This window comes from Pantherophis guttatus, chromosome 3, assembly GCF_059756535.1.
Source record: "Pantherophis guttatus breed Tessera chromosome 3, ASM5975653v1, whole genome shotgun sequence".
Taxonomy (NCBI): domain Eukaryota; kingdom Metazoa; phylum Chordata; class Lepidosauria; order Squamata; family Colubridae; genus Pantherophis; species Pantherophis guttatus.
In genome coordinates, this window is record NC_142065.1 from 205,090,949 (window position 1) to 205,109,465 (window position 18,517).

The 18,517-nt window shown below is 44.2% G+C and overlaps 2 protein-coding genes across 2 annotated transcripts in view; one reads left to right on the plus strand and one right to left on the minus strand.

The window, feature by feature from the left end:
• Positions 1 to 14,663, plus strand: part of CCN4 (cellular communication network factor 4) — a 34,027-nt gene extending 19,364 nt beyond the window's left edge. Inside the window, exons 2-5 of the mRNA XM_034434821.3 lie at positions 5,989 to 6,283; positions 9,200 to 9,457; positions 11,223 to 11,416; positions 12,932 to 14,663. Coding sequence (XP_034290712.2) covers positions 5,989 to 6,283; positions 9,200 to 9,457; positions 11,223 to 11,416; positions 12,932 to 13,231 — 1,047 coding nt within the window. The 3' untranslated portion in view covers positions 13,232 to 14,663. The remainder of the gene's footprint in view (positions 1 to 5,988; positions 6,284 to 9,199; positions 9,458 to 11,222; positions 11,417 to 12,931) is intronic.
• Positions 14,664 to 16,520: 1,857 nt separating this feature from the next.
• NDRG1 (N-myc downstream regulated 1) overlaps positions 16,521 to 18,517 on the minus strand; it is a 51,925-nt gene continuing 49,928 nt past the window's right edge. Inside the window, exon 16 of the mRNA XM_034434822.3 lies at positions 16,521 to 18,251. Within this exon, the coding sequence (XP_034290713.1) occupies positions 17,992 to 18,251 (260 nt within the window). The 3' untranslated portion in view covers positions 16,521 to 17,991. The remainder of the gene's footprint in view (positions 18,252 to 18,517) is intronic.

Genomic DNA, 18,517 nt, shown 5'->3' on the forward strand with positions numbered 1-18,517 from the left:
GTCTGTCTATTTTCTCTCTCCTCTCTCTCTCTCTTCTATCTGTCTCTTTCTTTCTCCCCCTCTCTCCTTTCTCTCTCACCTCTCTCTCTTTCTCTGTCTGTCTGTCTCTTTCTTTCTCCACCTCTCTCTCCTTTCTCTCTCTCCTCTCTCTGTCTCTGTCTGTCTCTCTCTCTTCTCTCTCTTCCTTTCTCTCTCTCTCCTCTTTCTCTTTTTCTGTTTGTCTCTCTCTCTTCCTTTCTCTCTCACCTCTCTCTTTCTCTGTCTTTGTCTGTCTCTCTTCTCTCTCTTCCTTTCTCTCTCTCCTCTCTCTGTCTCTGTCTGTCTGTCTCTCTCTTCTCTCTCTTCCTTTCTCTCTCTCCTTTCTCTCTGTCTCTGTCTGCCTGTCCCCCCTCTGCTTTCTCTCCTTGCTTTCTCTCCTGTCTGTCTGCCTATGTCTCCGTCTTTCTCTCTCTCCTTTTGCCTTCTTTGTTCTCATTTTGCTAGTTAACTTTTTAAAAGGTTTCCTGATGTTTAATCAATAAAAAGCAAGCTACATTTGCTCTAGGATCATCGGAAGGATGCGATTGGGTGCTCTAATCTGGGCAAGGGACTCTGGTGGGTGCCAATTAAACTGGAAATTATGCAGAGCAATCTTCCATCGATATTATGACTTTGATTAGGAAATTATGCAGAGTAATTTTCCATTCCTATGACGACTTTGATTCCCTGTATTCAAAAAGAGGACTGCAACTGAAATGAAAACGGCACTCAACTTTTAGCCCACTAGGTGGCGGCTTAGGAAGGTGAAAAGCATGTACAATATTTCCTTTTAGCTTTCTTTTTTAAATTTTAGTTCACACTTAACTGCAAGGACGGAAGGAAGGAAGGGGGGAAGGAGGAAAGGACGAAAGGAGGAAAGGGGGGAAAGGAGGAAAGGAAAGGAGAAGAGAAGGGGAAGGAGGAGAAGGGGAAGGAGGAAAGGATGAAAGGATGAAAGGAAAAGAGAAGAGAAGGAGGAGAAGGAGAAGAGAAGGAGAAGGGGAAGGAGGGAAGAGGGAGAAGGGGAAGGGGAAGGAAGGAAGGGCGAAAGGAGGAAAGGAGAAGAGAAGGAGAAGGAGAAAAGGAAGGAAGGAAGGGGAAAGGAGAAGAAAAAGGAAAAGGAGAAGAGGAAGGAAAGAAGGAGAAGAGGAAGGAAGGGGAAAGAAGGGCGAAAGGAGGGTGAAAGGGTCAGGAGTAGGAAATGACAGCAAGATTGCACCAATTTTTTATATTCCTTTTGTACATGTATTATTTTTATTTTATTAGATTTTTATTCCACCTTTATTACTTTATAAGTAATTCAAGGTCGTGAACATATAATACTTCTTCCCTCTCCTATGTGAGGTATATGTGAGTGAATATACCCTGTGAGGTATATTGGGTTTAGTGAGAGTAATGGGCTCAAAACCACCCATCTGGCTTTCGTGCCTAAGAGGGGGACTGGGACTAGAACTCACAACCTCCTGGTTTCTAGCCTGGAGCCTTAACCACTAGACCAGACTGACTCTTATGATGTTTCACAGACATGTGAAGTCAGGATAGAGTTGATATTGTGATGGCATGACACTGCGTTCATGATTTTGAGAGAAACATTGGATCTCAGAAATAGCTATGGCTCACCAACACTCTGTCAAAGATGGCGATCGTGACAGTGTATCCAAAACTGCCATTTTGCCTTCTCTCTCTCTCTCTCTCTCTCTCTCTCTCTCTCTCTCTCTCTCTCTCTCTCTCTCTCTCACACACACACACACACACACACACACACACACACAAATAAACTGTTCCACATACAGTAGTGGCCAAAAGTGGGGAAGACTTTTGGGAAAAGTGTATTTTTGAGGTTTGATGGCTAATAACACCACTTTTTGGGGGGGGAGTTTCAAGATAATCCTATTCCGCTGCTGGAATGGTCTGGGAATAGCCCAGTCCTTAACCCAATTGAAAATCTAGGGAGCCGACTAAAGAAACTTGTTCGTCAGAAGCGACCCAGCAATAAAACCCAGTTAATAGCAATCATTCAATCTTGGTTTCACATTATAACAGCTGCAGAACTAAAAGACTTGGTTCACTCCACGGGAAGATGTTGTAAGGTCGTAATTCATGCTAAAGGTTACCCAACTAAGTATTAACTGACATGGTGATAATTTTTGTATATCTCGTTTTTTCTACGTGTTTCACTTTTCTTCTTTATACTGTAACTGCTGTTCTAATAGCAAATCCTTCATAAAAGTTATTGCATTACATTCTTGATTAAATTATCTTTTCAGTGATATCTAATTTTATGGTACTACTGCAAAAAAAAAAGTGGTGTTGTTGCAGAAAAACAACAGAGATGAATTTCGAGATCAGAAATAGCTTTTTTATTTTGGCCAAAAGGTTCAGACATGCATTCTATTTACATCCTGAATGTTATGTAAATAGGTTTGTTTGGCGGGAAGTTTGAATTAACTGACCCTCAGCTGATTGGCTGACCACCACAGCTGCAAGGTATATAAAGGGAGCTGTTTCTCTAGGTCAGTTGCTGGGTTCTCAGCCTAATAAACAGAGCTGTTGTCACTCACTGCCTGGCTTGCTGCGTCCTCATTCACCCAACTTAACACTGAACAAAAGTCCTTCTTTTAAGACACGTATCTTTATAGAACAAAAAATAGGAAGTGTCTTAGATCTGCCTCTTTAGTTAGCCCCCGTCCCCTATTGCTTTAGGCAGGAAGCTCCATGTGGGTTTGTTCTGCATTTTAACATAGTACCTCTGTGGTTTGACTTCTTGAACTCTCCAACTGTAGAAAGCGTGTTAATTCTGCGGTTTAACTTTTTGAACTCTGCAACTTTCTCAAGTCACAGGGGTCCTTCAGAGATCCTCTAGGCCCGTGATGGCAAACCTATGGCACGCGTGCCACAGGTGGCACACGGAGTCATATCGGTGGGCACGCAAGCTCAGCTTCAGTGGGCATGCATGTGCTTGCCAGCTGATTTTCAGGTCTTCTGGGCCCACCAGAAATTGGGAAACAGTCTGTTTCTGGCCTCTGGAGGGCCCTGGGGTAGGGAAGGCTGTTTTCACCCTCCCCAGGCTCCTAGAAAGCCTCTGGAGCCTGGGGAAGGCGAAAAATGGGCCTACCGGGCCCACTGTGCCATCATGTGCCAAAAGTGGGGGGAGCACGGGGGGTCACATACCGGGGCCAGAGCACATAGAATTATGGGTGTGGGCACGCACGCACACGACCCCCCCTGCACTCCTCCCACTTTTGGCACGTGATGGCAAAAAGGTTAGCCATCACTGCTCTAGGCTGACCCCGTATTATTTCACTCTTATAACCAAATTTCACTTTACGTTCTGCCTTAGTGTTATTAACTAGTTTTAGAAAATACACTTTCCCCAAAAGGTTTCAACAATTTTGGCCATTACTGTATGTCTCTGCTCCGGAAAGAAGAAATGTTAAGACTACAGAGTCTGTTTGGGGCAAATTGCTGTCTTTCTTTGTAATCCAGCGCTTCAGCATATTATCTAATGTTTTATCCTCAAATTACCCGAATCCTCTTGAAGGAAAGGTCAGCCATCTTGCTTTTATTCAAGCCAAAAGAAAAGGTAATGATTAGCCCAAAATAGAGGACTGATCAAAAGAAATGGAATTGAATTGGACGGTGGTGATTTTTTTTTTTTTTTTTTGCTTGACCTTAGCTTCACTTTGGGCCTTCATAGCTTTGATAAAATCCAAGAACTATGGCAAATTGGTTTTAAATGCCACGAACAAAAGGAATTGACCTGCGCAGGCAATAGGAACTTTGGCCTCCTAAAAGAGAAGAAGAAAACTTCTTTTCTATGCCATTTGAAAGCAAACCAATTAACTTCCGTTCCTGCTTGAAATGGAAACCGGTAAAGTAATTACGGCATTGTTAGCCAGGATATTTTGAGGAAGAAAAAGCAAGTTTTCCGCCCCTTTCAAAAAAGGAGAAAATGAGAAAGGGACAGACTCTAGGTCTCTTCTGTAGGGCCTTCAAGAAAGAACATTTTAACTCAAAGCAGCAAAAGTTCTTGTATATTAAGGCTGGGCTAAAATTTCATGAATGTTTCAATGGGCGTATTATTGTAAATCACCTTTTGGATCATTGCGGCGAAAATCGGATGTTCTGTTTGTAAAACCTGATATTGTTTGGATTGCCACAATCATGCAATCAACCAGAATGGAGCTGGGAGGGACCTTGGAGGTCTTCTAATCCAGAAGCAGAAAACCCTGTATCATTTCAGACAAGTGGCTATCCAGCCTCTTCTTAAAAACCTCCAGTGGTGAAGCACCCACAACTTCTGGTGGCAAGCTGTTCCACTGGTTAATTGTCCTCACTGTTAGGAAGTTTCTCCTCAATTCCAAGTTGCTTTTCTCCTTGATTGGTTTCCATCCGTTGTTTCTTGTCTTGCCTTCTGATGCTTTGGAAAATAAGTTGACTCTCTCTTCTTTGTGGCAGCCCCTCAAATACAGGAATTCTGTCATTGTGCCTCCCCCCAGTCCTTCTTTTCTCTAGACTAGGCAAACCCCATTCCTGCAGCTGTTCTTTATTTGTTTTTGTCTCCAGGCCTTTCATCATCTTAGTTTTTTTTTTTTTTTAATTTGATTTATATGCCGCCCTTCTCCGGAGACTCAGGGCGGCTTACAATGCGTTAAGCAATAGCTTTCATACTTTTGTATATATATACAAAGTCAGCTTATTGCCCCCACAAACTGGGTCCTCATTTCACCTACCTTAGAAAGGATGGAAGGCTGAGTCAACCTTGAGCCTTGGCGAGATTCGAACTTGCAGTTATTGCAAGCAGATGTTAATCTGTTAATAACAGTGCTTTAGTCCACTGTACTACAGGCTCGAATGAATTCAGTGAAGAATTATTCTCCTCCGGTTCAAGCTTTTGGGTTGCAGTTAGATGATGGAAAACCTGCCCCCTTTTTAGATGTTTTGCTTGTCAAAAAAAAAGATCTACTAGAACCATGATGGCAAACCTATGGCATGCGTAGCGCCCTCTCTGTGGGCACACGAGCTGTTGACCCAGTTCAGCTCCGCCGCGCATGCGCTCACACCTCCCGCCAGCCAGCTGGTCATGGGGTCTCTGCCGTGCATGCGCGGGGGGCAGGGTGCATGTGGGGCGCACACACATGCGCAGGGTGTGGCATGCGTGGGGGGCGTGCAGGGGTGTGCATTTTGGGGGTTTGGGCATTGGTTAGCCATCACTGTAATAGAAGAAAGTTTGTAGCCTAGGGCTGACCTGTGTATGAAAATATATATGAAATAACTATCCTTGGTTGTTTCATTGCCCAACCAATATTGGGAAGGAAGGAAGGAAGGAAGGAAGGAAGGAAGGAAGGAAGGAAGGAAGGAAGGAAGGAAGGAAGGAAGGAAGTTTAATTATCCAACTAGAGTAACATCTTCAGCACTGAAGGTCTTTAACTAACCTATGTTGCAATTTAGGTACCTGATCCTTCATGGATTTATGCTATCTTTTTTTTACACCCTGAAGATATGGTAGAACATAATCTGGAAGTGTAGGACGGAGGGACATTTTTCCAGTGGTGAAATCCAATTTTTTTTACTACCGGTTCTGTGGGCGTGGCTTGGTGGACATGGCAGGGGAAGGATACTGCAAAAACCCCATTCCCACCCCACTCTGGGACCAGCCAGAGGTGGTATTTGCCGGTTCTCCGAACTACGCAAAATTTCCGCTACCGGTTCTCCAGAACCTGTCAGAACCTGCTGGATTTCACCCCTGCGTTTTTCCCAGAGGACAAAGAGGCGGCAGTTCACAGAATAGATCTAATAGTTATATAGATAAATGCTTTAATCTGGCAAGATTCTGTTTGAAGGTGAACAACTCCTCAGAAATAACCTCATGTGTCATTCTTGGCTTTTGGGGCCTGAGAGTTCAGTGTTTTTCAATCATTCTCAACCTGGCAACTTTAAGATGTGTGTCTTTGTCTCTTCGTTGCATAGGTCTTTCCCCAGAATGCCATCACCACTGTTACTACCACATCACCACCTGTCATCTCTTCAGTGACCGAAGTCTACACACGGACACAGTACTGTAAATGGCCATGCGAATGTCCGACGACGACACCTCTGTGTCCCTCAGGGGTCAGTTTGCTCACAGATGGATGTGAGTGTTGTAAGATGTGTGCCAAGCAAACTGGGGAGAAGTGCACCGAGTTGGACATTTGTGATACTCACAGGGGGCTGTACTGCGACTACAGCAGAGACGCACCTAGGTACGAAATAGGAGTGTGTGCACGTAAGTGAAGTACATATCTTTTTTCTTTTTGTTTTGAAAAGGCAAAGTGTTGGCTCACATACTAATCCAGTTCTGTTACTCCTTTTGGGGAATGACTGTGTGCAATCGCTCACCTATCTCCTCCTTTTCTGCTCTGGCTTTGTTCTTCCAAACTCCTAAGCTACAGTACATCAGCAAAGGGAGTAGTATCAAGATCACACGAAGTATTAGCACCGATTTATACTACACTGGTGCAATTGGGTGTCCAGTTTATTTAAATTTAATAATTAATTTAATAATCAATAGTTAATCTAGTCCACTCCTCTGCTCAAGCAGGAGAGCCATCTGTCAGCAAGGGCAGAGGTGGGTTTCAGCAGGTTCTGACCAATTCTGGAGAACCGGTAGCGGAAATTTTGAGTAGTTCGGAGAACCGGTAAATACCACCTCCGACTAGGCCCTCCCCCATCTATTTGCTGCCTCCCGAGTCCCAGCTGATCGGGAGGAAATGGGGATTTTACAGTAACCTTCCCCTGGAGTGGGGCGGGAATGGAGATTTTACAGTATCCTTCCCCTGCCACGCCCACCAAGCCACGCCCACAGAACCATTAGTAAAATTTTTTGAAACCCACCATTGAGCAAGGGCATAGGGTCTCCTACTTGAGCAGTGGGGGTGGACTAGATGACCTACAAGGTCCCTTCCAACTCTGTTATTTTATTCTATTCAGTTCTGCTCACCATGACACAAAAAAATATGCTGAGACTCTAGAATAGGGCTGTCAAACTCGCGGCACACAGGACAGATGCATCATGCGCTGGCCACGCCCACACCCAGTTTAGCAAAGGGGATTTTGTTGTTATCTATTTATCTTGTTATTCGCAATTTATGTATTGGCTTTTCTATCATTGCCATCTTTTTTTAAAAAAAAAAACTCATATTTTTAAGCCTATAGGTAGCTTTATTTTTGTTATTTATTTGATTTTTATCTTGCCTTTATTAAGTATTATAAATTATAAAGTTATAAGTAACTGAAAGTGGTGAACATACCTAAAACTCCTTCCACTTTAAAGAGAACCAATAATATTAGGGCTGTACAGAGGATGTAAAGGATTGGGAAGCTCACTTTGTAAGCTGACTAGGGTGGCCTATAAATTTACTAAATAAATAATATTATAGTCCTCCCATGGATAAAGCATCTCACTGCCATTCATTAAAATGACCACATCTTAATTCAGCCTTTTTCAGGAGCCTGCGCAAAGATGCAGCTGCTTTAATGAACCAAACCATGAAAGCAGGGCTGTTTTAATGCAACTTTTTAAACCAGCTGCAGCTTTTCCCAGATTCACATGCAAGTGTTGTGCCCCATGCTATGTGCCAGGCCCAAATTGCATCTGAATTATGTTTACTTCGATAATACATTATGCTTCATCATGGTGACCATGAATGAGAGTGGTGCGGTGGCCTGGAGGTGGAGCACAATGAGAACATATATATATATATATATATATATATATACACCAAATATATTTTACTGATAAAGAAATAAAGGGAGACTGGTATAGATCTATTTCAAGCTTCTTAGCTGTCATCAGCCAGCCTTACCCTTACTTGGATTCGAACCTGGGCTGCCTGCATGTTAGGGAGTTGTATTAACCACTGAGCCCCAGGTTCTCCTCCCTTCATCAGCCTATACATATATATATGTATATATATGCCCCCCCCCGAGCTGAGCCGTGCAATCATCAGAGGCTTTTTTTTTTTTTACTTTTAAAAGCATTTTTTCTACAACCTCTTCGGCCGAAAAAAACGCTTTTCAAAGTAAAAAAAAAGCCGTTGATGATCGTGCGGCTCAGCTGGGATTGTCAGAGGCTTCTAAAAGCATTTTTTTCTGCAACCTCTTTGGCCGAAGAAGTTGTAGGGAAAAAAAATGCCTTTAAAAGCTTCTGGCGATCCCAGCTGAGTTGCCTGATCGTCAGAGGCTTCTAAAAGCATTTTTTTCTGCAACCTCTTAAGGTTGTAGAAAAAATGCTTTTAAAAGTAAAAAAAAAAAAAGTTGGCCACGCCCACCCAGTCACATTAACACACACCCCCCAAGCCATGCCCACAGAACTGGTAGTAACAAATTTTACATTTCACCACTGCCCGCAAAGGATTAAGGGGTGATTAAACGACAAAGAAGAAGAAGATGGTTCTTATGAAAGAAATATATTGTTATGGAATGATGAGACCAAACAACATTCCTGGGTCAGCCAGAGACAGTTTTTATTGCGCAAGGTTCAGAGCTAGATTTGTACCTGAAACTTTGAACAAGGAAAGAACTCTGGTTTTATACATTTCTAAGACAAAGGATTCGGTGAGCTCATACCGTTTTCCATATATGGTTAACATGAGATCATGCATTTTCCATATATGGTTAACATACACTTGTTATATGATAATTGACACACTTCCTAATTACTAAACCATTAGTAAACCATTATTTAAGTGCTGTAGTTGCTAATGGGAGATTTATTGCTGTGCTTGGTTAAATTTATTGGATTAAGTAACTCTTTGTAATATATATGTCCTTGTCTTTGACAGTGATGCCTCTCAAATGTTTTCCATATGGCTGTCCTTCCGTGACAGCTAGGCCTATATTACCACTTAATGGGGTATAGCTGCTTTTAATGTAATCTCCAAACAAGCACTTTTCTCTCTTATAATAATGTGAATAGAGAGGGTCTCTTAAGAGTTCATGTAGCTAAGCACGTTTTTCCCTTATAATAATGTGAATAGAGAGGGTCCTTTAGAGCTCATGTATCTGACTCTGTATGATTCCTATTTTATTCACATTAATATTAATAGCTAAAGCATGAAGCATTATTAGACAGTGTCTTTCCAAGGAAGCCAATGTATTCTTCTCACCAACCTTTTGCCGATGCTCCTTGTTGTCCTTGTAGAAATGGGCGGCGTGGGCTGCCTTCTCAATGGAATCAGGTACAGAAATGGGGAAAGCTTCCAGCCGAATTGCAAATATAACTGCACCTGCATCAACGGGGCCGTGGGTTGTATCCCTCTGTGTACTGACTCCAAGCCACCCCTCGTTTGGTGCCCAAACCCGAAGCAGATTAAGGTCAAGGGCGAATGCTGTGAAGAATGGGCCTGTGACTATTCAAAGAAAACCAGGAAGACATCTCCACGCCATATCTCTTCAGCAGGTAAGGTGGGGTAAGAGAAGCCAAGCAACAAGGACAAGAAACTGGCTTGAATGTTTGGATTAAACTCCATGAAACTGTGTTTCTTGACCATGGCAACGTGAAGAGCAGGGGTGGGCTATTGGGGGTTTGCCAAGGTTTGGGAGAACCTCTAGCTAAGATTCTATGCAGTTCAGAGAATCCCCAAATCCCACTCCTGGCTGGCCCCGCCCACACTGCCCCTCCCCGCCCACACTGCCCCTCCCCGGAGTCCCCACGTGGCCCGTTTTGCATGCAGGTAAGTGCAGGGTGCGCACAGAGGCTCCGGGAGAGTGAAAAATGGGCCTACCGGAAGTTCAGGAAGGCCGGAAACGGGCCCATTTCTGCCTTCCAGAGGGCCTCCGGAACCTGGGGAGGCCGTTTTCGCCCTCCTGGAGGCTCAAGGAAAGCAAAAACGCTGCCCTCCTCGCCAAGGTGCAGGAGGCCGACTAGGCCACGCCCACCATGGCCATGCCCACCCAGCAACCAGGCAGAGAACCCCTTGCTAAATTTTTTGAAGCCCACCCCTGGTGAAGTCCACCCCTCTTCATGTTGAGAACCACTGTCACAAAATATTGAATTTTAGGCTAGATAAAAAGTGAGAATGGGTGGGTTGTAATTCATCACGTTGTGAGAAGTCAGCCATTGTGGTAGCACCTTTGGTGAACCAGATGACCGCATTAAGCCTTGGTAAGGTTTCTTTGTTTGGACAAAGCCTGGCACGTGAATTTCACAACTGTATGTTGTTAATCAGGGCGCGAGTAACAAAACCATGTGACTGGGTGGGCATGGCCAACTTTTTTTTTTTTTTTACTTTTAAAAGCATTTTTTCTACAACCTTAAGAGGTTGCAGAAAAAAAATGCTTTTAGAAGCCTCTGACGATCAGGCAAGTCAGCTGGGATCGCCAGAGGCTTTTAAAGGCATTCCCCCCCCCTTACAACCTCTTCAGCTGAAGAGGTTGTAGAAAAAATGCTTTTAAAAGTAAAAAAAAAAAAGCCTCTGATGAGGTGGGCGGGGTAAGCGAGCAGCAACCGGGCCGGGGACCGGTTCGGGGGCGTGGCCAGCCAATGTTATTACCGGTTCTCCGAACTACTACAAATTTTTACTACTGGTTCTTGCGAACCGGTGCGAACCGGGAGCAACCCACCACTGCCCTAGTCGCTCTTTCCCAGCTGCAGGAAGAACTCTATGGCAAATCCCTTCTGAGAAAGGTTGCCAAGATGGCTGCATGGGCCTATCCAAGCAGACCACCAGTCTGAAGTGTCTTGAAGGCTTATAGAAAAAAAGGGTGTTCCCACGTGTCAAGTCTCTTCATAAGACCCAAAGGTCCTTTTTTTCAAAAGGCAACTGGACTTCCTTTGCTTTTCCTTGCTTGAAGATGTCTCGCTTCTCATCCAAGAAGTTTTTCCAGTTCTTCGATGAGAAGCAGAACGTTCTTCAAGCAAACAAAGAAAATCCAGTTGCCTTTTGAAAAAAACACCTTGGGGACAACCATGCCCTGGATCAGTGGTGGGTTGCTCCCGGTTCTGTCCGGTTCTATAGAACCGGTAGTAAAACTGGCGGGAGGCTCCACCCATCCGGAACAATGTCATCATTGGTGATTGCGCGTGCGTGATCTCACTGCGAATCGGTAATAAAGATAAGTGGAACCCACCCCTGCCCTGGATGACTGAGGATCTCCATAGACATTCTCTTCATAAGGCTGGTAACAAAACTTCAACTAACTTCATCCGTGCCTTTGCTTGTCAGTTTATGGAGGAGAAATTGAAACGTGGCAGAAGAACTGTATCCTGCAAACGTCTTCCTGGAGCCCTTGTTCCAAGAGTTGTGGAATGGGCATTTCCACAAGGATCTCAAACGATAATGCCCAGTGCCGGTTTATGAAAGAGAGCCGTCTCTGTGATCTACGTCCATGCGAGGTGGACCTCACCAAGCACATTAAGGTATCTACTATGTAAGACTAGGTCAGTTGGAGGAATCGCATGCAACTTTTGGAGAGGGGAGGTCAGGGCTCCAGTGGGAGTTTGATCAGGGTTGGACCCCGCCCCCCCATGGGAAAAGTGGAGGAATAACAGAATAACAGAATCTGAAGGGATCTTGGAGATCTTCTAGTCCAACACCTTGCTCAAGCAGGAAACCCTATACCAGATCTGGCCTGCGGGATGCTTAGATCTGGCCCACGGTGCCTCTGCCAGTGAAAACGGGCTCCTGAGTTCCGTTTTCGGCTGCGACGGCCTCCTGCAATCTTCTGCCAGTGATAACAGAGCTCGGGAGGGCCACGCACAGCAGAGGGTTGCAGGAGGCTGTCGCAGCCAAAAACGGAGCTCAGGAGTCCATTTTCACCAGCAGAATGCTCAGACCATCACAGGAGCCGCTCCATGAGTGGCATTCAGTTGGCCACGCCCCCTGGCCACACACCCCAAGGTCAAACACAAGGGTGTGATGACACCCTTGCCCTATACCATTTCAGCCCAATAAGATTTATATTACTGCCCCATAGAGATTAAACAGCAGGGATCCAGTCATTTCTGGTCTGCCAGAAACCAGGCCACGCAAAGAAAGTCCCACCTGGGATGCAGGCAGCACTCAAAACCACTCGCTGCTCCGGTCCACGGAAAAACCTCTCCCCATACAACCGGTCCTTGGTGCCCAAAAGGTTTGGGGCTGCTGCTTTACAGAGCTCTCTGAGTGGTTTAAGAGAGTCAACATATTGCCCCCCAACCATCTGGGTCTTCATTTTATGGACCTCAGAAGGATGGAAGGCTGAGTCAACCTCAAATGGTTATTCAATTTCTCCTTATCAATTTCTTCCCATCACCCATCTCCTCCCACTTATGACTGTATGACTGTAACTTTGTTGCTTGTATCCTTACGATTTATATTGATATTGTTTCCTGATTGCTTATTTGTACCCTATGACTATCATTAAGTGTTGTACCTTATGATTCTTTTCTTTTACGTACACTGAGAGCGTCTGAACCAAGACAAATTCCTTGGGTGTCCAATCACACTTGGCCAATAAAAAATTCTATTCTATTCTATTCTTAAAAACCTCCAGTGTTGGAGCTTCTGGAGACAAGTTGTTCCATTGATTAATTGTTCTCACTGTCAGAAAATTTCTCCTTGGTTCAAGGTTGCTTCTCTCCTTGCCTAGTTTCCATCCATTGTTCCTTGTCTTGAATTCTGGTGCTTTGGAGAATAGCTTGACTCCCTCTTCTTTGTGGGAATCCCTGGGATATTGGAAGACTGCTATCATGTCTCCCCTAGTCCTTCTTTTCATTAAACTAGACATACCCAGTTCCTGCAACATAAATTTTGGGCTGAATTGTGGCCGTAAATCAAAGACTGTCTTTATGTTGTCTTTTCCTTTTAGAAAAAGCTTGAAAGGACGTCCATTTTGATCAACTTGATTGAATTTGCACCATCCATGATTAATTCTCTTCCTTCCTTTCTTACAGCCTGGAAAGAAATGCTTAACGGTGTACAGAGGAGAGGAGCCTATGAACTATACGCTCTCTGGATGCGCAACTAAGGTCCGCTACAGGCCCAAGTACTGCGGCCTTTGTCTGGATGACCGTTGCTGTAGCCCCTACAAATCGAAGACCATCGAAGTCAACTTTCAATGTCCGGATGGGACCGACTTTTCCAGGAAAATCATGTGGATTAATGCCTGTTTCTGCAACCTGAGTTGCCATAACCCCAATGACATCTTTGCTGACTTAGCTCATTATCATGATTACTCCGAAATTGCTAATTAACTTGACAGGAGTTGACGGAAGGGAGAGAGGGAGGGAGAGGAGAACAACAAGAGGGAAAAACTAGATGGTGTGACCTACAATGTATTACTACTCTGATTTTACAGAGGGTTAAAAATTAATAATAAAAGGTCGGCTTTTTGCTGTCGTAGCAACTGTTTCAGCTGGGGCAGGTAAGGATGCTCCCAGCAGGCTTGTTGTAAGATATACATACCATGTTTTCCCCAAGATAAGACCAGGTCTTATATTAATTTTTGCTCCAAAAGATGCATTATGGCTTATTTCCCGGGTATGTCTTATTTTGGGGGAAAATACAGTACTAAACCATCTGCTGATGATCTTAACTGGAGCTTATTTTGGGGGGGTCAAGCTTATATTACGAGCATCCTGAAAAATCATGCAAGGCCTTATTTTCCAGTTGGGTCTTATTTTCAGGGAAACGGGGTGTGTGTGTGTGTGTGTGTGTGTGTGTGTGTATGCACACACATACACACACACACATACGTAGGAAAAACCTGGCTAGAGGAAAAACACACATAAATCCTACGAAGAAGTAAGAAAATAGATATTGTACCTTTACAGGGAGGATACATGAGATGTGGGTGTGGCTTACTGATGATGGCTAACAAGCCAGAAATAGATCTATATAAGTCTCTCACCTGGCAGCTAGAACTTGCTGGCTGCCAGAAAGAAAAAAGCCCAGAATCGAGTGGATGTGATTCCACTGAGCTAGGGCTGCAGAAAAACCTTGGTTATGTAGGAAAAACCTGGCTAGAGGAAAAACACACACACACACACACACACACACACACACACACAGACAGACAGACAGACAGACAGACAGACAGACAGACAGACAGACAGACAGATAGATAGATAGATAGATAGATAGATAGATATAGATACAGATATATAGATATATATGTTTTCTGAGGTTTTCGCAGGTGTTTGTATATAGGTCTTTGGTTATTCGGGTTTTCTCCCGCATAGAATTGGAAGTGTCTTGGCGACGTTTCGACGAAGTCTCATTTGTTATCTTCAGACTGGCAGTTAAAAGGAAGAAACAGCTGCGATCACACATTGCTCCTAGAAGCACGAAGCCGAAAACACCAGCCTGAAGATGACGAATGAGACTTCGTTGAAACGTCGCCAAGACACTTCCAATTCTACGCGGGAGAAAACCTGAATAACCAAAGACCTACACACACACACACACACACACACACACATATTTCGTCATGGTAGTTTAAAGCTGCCTTTGGCTCAATCTGTGGATTTTAGAAGTGACGCTGGGAAAGAATTGTTGGAAAGCAGGCTGTCTTTGCATGTTATCTACAGCTGCGTGAAAGAGACATCACAGTTTTAAAAATCAGCTTTCCAATCTATCAGGCAAAGTTGTAATAAAGAAAGCCGCCGTTGAGCATTTGCAAAGAAACTAATGGGATACTTAAAATTTTTGAACCCGTTTTTCCTTTCCCTTCTCCTACCTGGTTGAGATACTTTAGTTCATAGCGGCACTTCAATTTGTAAAATAAGCTCATGGAAAGTTACCAGCCTGTTGTGTTTGGGCTAACTAGCTGTGGGCTGAGACATGTGAGAAACGACAGGAGGAAAACAAGGGATCTTTCTATCCCTGAAAAACTGCAATTTGCATTTCTCAGCTGTGCATAAAGGAGGGAGCGATGCTAGGCAGGGGTGAAATCTACTTACCTTCCTTACCGGTTTGGAAGCACATGCGCAGCGCACTTGCTTGCTTCATTTGCGCATGCACGCACGCATCACGTGCATGCACATAAGGTAAAAAAAACATTACTTCCTGGGCAGGTGGGTGGAGCTTTGCTCCGCCATCGCTACCAAATCGCCGAACCAACGGCCAAGATCGCTACCAGACCGGGTGATCCAGCTCGATCCTGAAGCATATCACCCGAAGCTAGGACATTACTTCCCTGAACAGCAGGGGTGCTAAACTCAAGGCCCGGTGGCCAGATCCAGCCCACGGGGTGCTTAGATCTGGCTCATGGGGCCACCCTAGAAACAGCAAAGGACTGGCCTGCGGTGCCTCCACCAGCGAAAATGGGCTCCTGAGCTCCGTTTTTGGCTGCAACGGCCTCCTGCAACCTTCTGCCAGTGAAAACGAGACTCCGTTTTCTTTGGCGGAGGGTTTCAGATTGTTGCAGCCGAAAACGGAGCTCGGGAGCCCATTTTTGCTACAGAGCACTCAGGCCACCACAGGAGCCCCCGACATGAGTGACATCAAGCTGGCCATGGCCCCCCCGCCCGGGCCATGCCCCCTCCAAGATCAAACACAACCCTGATGTAGCCCTCAATGAAATCGAGTTTGACACCCTTGCTGAATAGCTAAGAAACGGTCTTTTTCCACTTGAAGAAGGCAAGGCTGGCTTGGGAATTCTGGGAGACCGGTTTCCCCGACTTTTTTTTTTTTGCACCAGAGACGTTTCGTGGAAGGCAATTTTTCTGCAGACCAGGGTGGGGGGGTGGGGGGAAGAGGATAGTTTCACACGCAACCTAGATCAGATGTGCAGATGAAGTTTCGCTCACTCGGTCGCCCGCAGCTGTGTGGCCTGGTTCGCAACAGGCCATGGACCAGTTCCAATGTGCAGCCCAGGAGTTTGTAGATTGTTGTAGATGCCTTTAAAGTCAACCACGAATGCCTTCTGTTTTCCCCCCAGAAGGGCCGTGTTTTCGAGTGGCGAAGACCAATCAGTGGACAGGGTGACCATATCTTCAACGCCACTAACCTCAGGTGCTCGGAATTGGCAAGTCACCAATTGATGCTTCAGTTTCACATTTCCCAAGTTGTTCAAATGCCAATTTATAGGTACCTAAGCTCCTTTTTAATCCTTTCGTAACAGGCCTAATTAGATGCCCTTCAGTAAGCTGTCATCCTCCAGATTTGCGAGGATATCGGTTGGAAACTAGCTTAGTTGTAATCGTGACACACCTTTCCTAGCACCTAAGGGGGGGGGGGAGAGAGAGAGAGAGAGAGAGAGAAAGATAGACAGACAGACAGAGAGGGAGAAAGGAGAAAGACAGACAGAAAGAGAGGGAGAAAGGAGAAAGAAAGAAAGAAAGAAAGAAAGAAAGAAAGAAAGAAAGAAAGAAAGAAAGAAAGAAAGAAAGAAAGAAAGAAAGAAAGAAAGAAAGAAAGAAAGAAAGAAAGGCTTTTAAAGTTTTTTTTTTAAAAAGTTCTGCTCATTCAGTTATTCTTAATAAAAATAATTATTCTTCCTCCTCCTTCCTCCTTTCTGGACACAGAAAAAGACCCAAACACTGCAAAGTTACAAATTTATTTTGTTTGAAATAAATACAAATAATTCATTAATAAACTTTCCCCCCCAAATAGGCAAGTCAAGCTTCTCTATTACAATCTGCTATTCCTCATTATAAACTTTCCAGGAAACTTTGAAGTTGTCATTTGAAGAAGAAAAAAAGAAAAAAGAAAAAAAAGAAGAGCAAACCCAGGTAATTAACCTCGGGTAAAAGAAATCAGTTCTCGTGAACTACCTCAGATATTCAGCTCTGAAGATGCTAAATGATGCAAATATGCTCAATATCCAAAATTCATTAGCTATATTAAGTTTTGTGAAGTAGCAAACAGATCAAGCCAGTGGAAAAATAGATATAATTATGTTCCTATAAAAACTAGAATTCTCATCTATGCTGGAAACCTATTGAGCTGTCTCGCTCATAGCTTCCCACCCTGTTAAGCGCTGCAGACATATCGGCAAAGTAGCTTTTCAATTGTAGAATCAATATAATCTACTTTTACAATCATCAAACTAAATCTCTATTACAGCCTTGCCTCTTTCCTCCAACGTTTTGCAAACATTTATAGTTCTCGGTAAATCACTACACACGATTTCCACTGTCTTAATTTTCTGCTAGAGTCAATCTAAGGAGGAGATGCTTCTTTCTTCTGCCCCAAAATTTTTTGGAAGCAAAATATTGGGGAGGCGAGTGGGTAGGTGGTTTCATTACAGTAAAGGGATCAGCTTTACTATCTATTGCTGCGGCTTCTTAAAGGCCACCCATCGAAATGCAAAATTTAAGATCAAATGTAGTGCGTTTCTAAGAATCCCGAACCCTTAACTCTAGTCTGATTAAGCAGCATGAAAGGGCCACAGCTAAGTTCTCAGGTCTGCCTGAAAGAGATTTCATCAGTGGGGTTTTGCCTCCAAGTTGTATCAAATTACCCCCCTTTTTAATGTTGTGGTGTGGCAAATGGAGAGCTTGGGTGCTATCCGTGAGGCCAGTTGAGGAATGTATGGGTCAGAGTGGAGGCCTGAAGAGTTTAAAAAATCTCCCACTGTTTTCTTTTCTTTCTTTTCCCCATCTCCTCTTCCACAATGAAGCCTTAAAATCAGATTGGGGGAGGAAAAAAAAAATACTGTTTAGTTTTTAGAACTGGGTAAAAGGAGAGCCAGAGATAACCCACGAGCTTCAGGCAATTGCTTTCCGAAAAAAGCAATTGGTATAGGTTGCAGTCTTGGATCTTAAAAAAGAAATATATTAGATCAATAACTCGATGAGTGTTAAAGCCATCTAGGAGTAGCTGGAAAGATCAGCCATTTGATTAGGGAAAGAGAGCATCTGAGATATTTGTTTGTTTTATTGGTCCCTATGGATTTGGGGAAGGGAGGGGTAGAGAGATCCATTTGTTATGGGGAACCCCTTAGGTTAATTACTGCAATGTGCAGCCTCAGGCTGCTGCTTGATCTTGGTTTGGACTAGGGCGGCATCGTTTAACAGGACACTTCCATTGACTTGGGGCTCGACTGTCCAGTGGTCTTGGCAGAATTAGAACTCAGCTCGATGTCTGCGGCGGCACGATTCCGGGAACCCTCCCCAGTTTGGGCTCTGCTCCTGTTCCCTTCGCCTGTGTGAGACCGACTTCGGGAACCTTCCCCGGTGTGGGATCTGCTCCTGTTCCCTTCCATGGATGTGACGCTGGAACCGGAAGCCGTGCGGGACCTCATTAGTCTGGTCATGCTTGCGGAAGGCACTGTCAAGGGAAAACTCGCGGTTACGAGAGGTACACTAATTTGCAAGGACCATTATTTAAAAATGGAGAAAGGGGTACGTGTCTGTGTGTACGCGTTGTATGTGGGGTTTTTTGATCCAAGAACCAAATTAGGCCGCGGAATAACTGATCTTATTGTGAGGCATCAAAGGTCAAGTCAGGTCCACATGTGAAGGTCCAATTAATCTGATTTATTACTACTCATGGACAGGAATCTTCTCAGCTAATGGTTAGTACTTGCTTGGAAT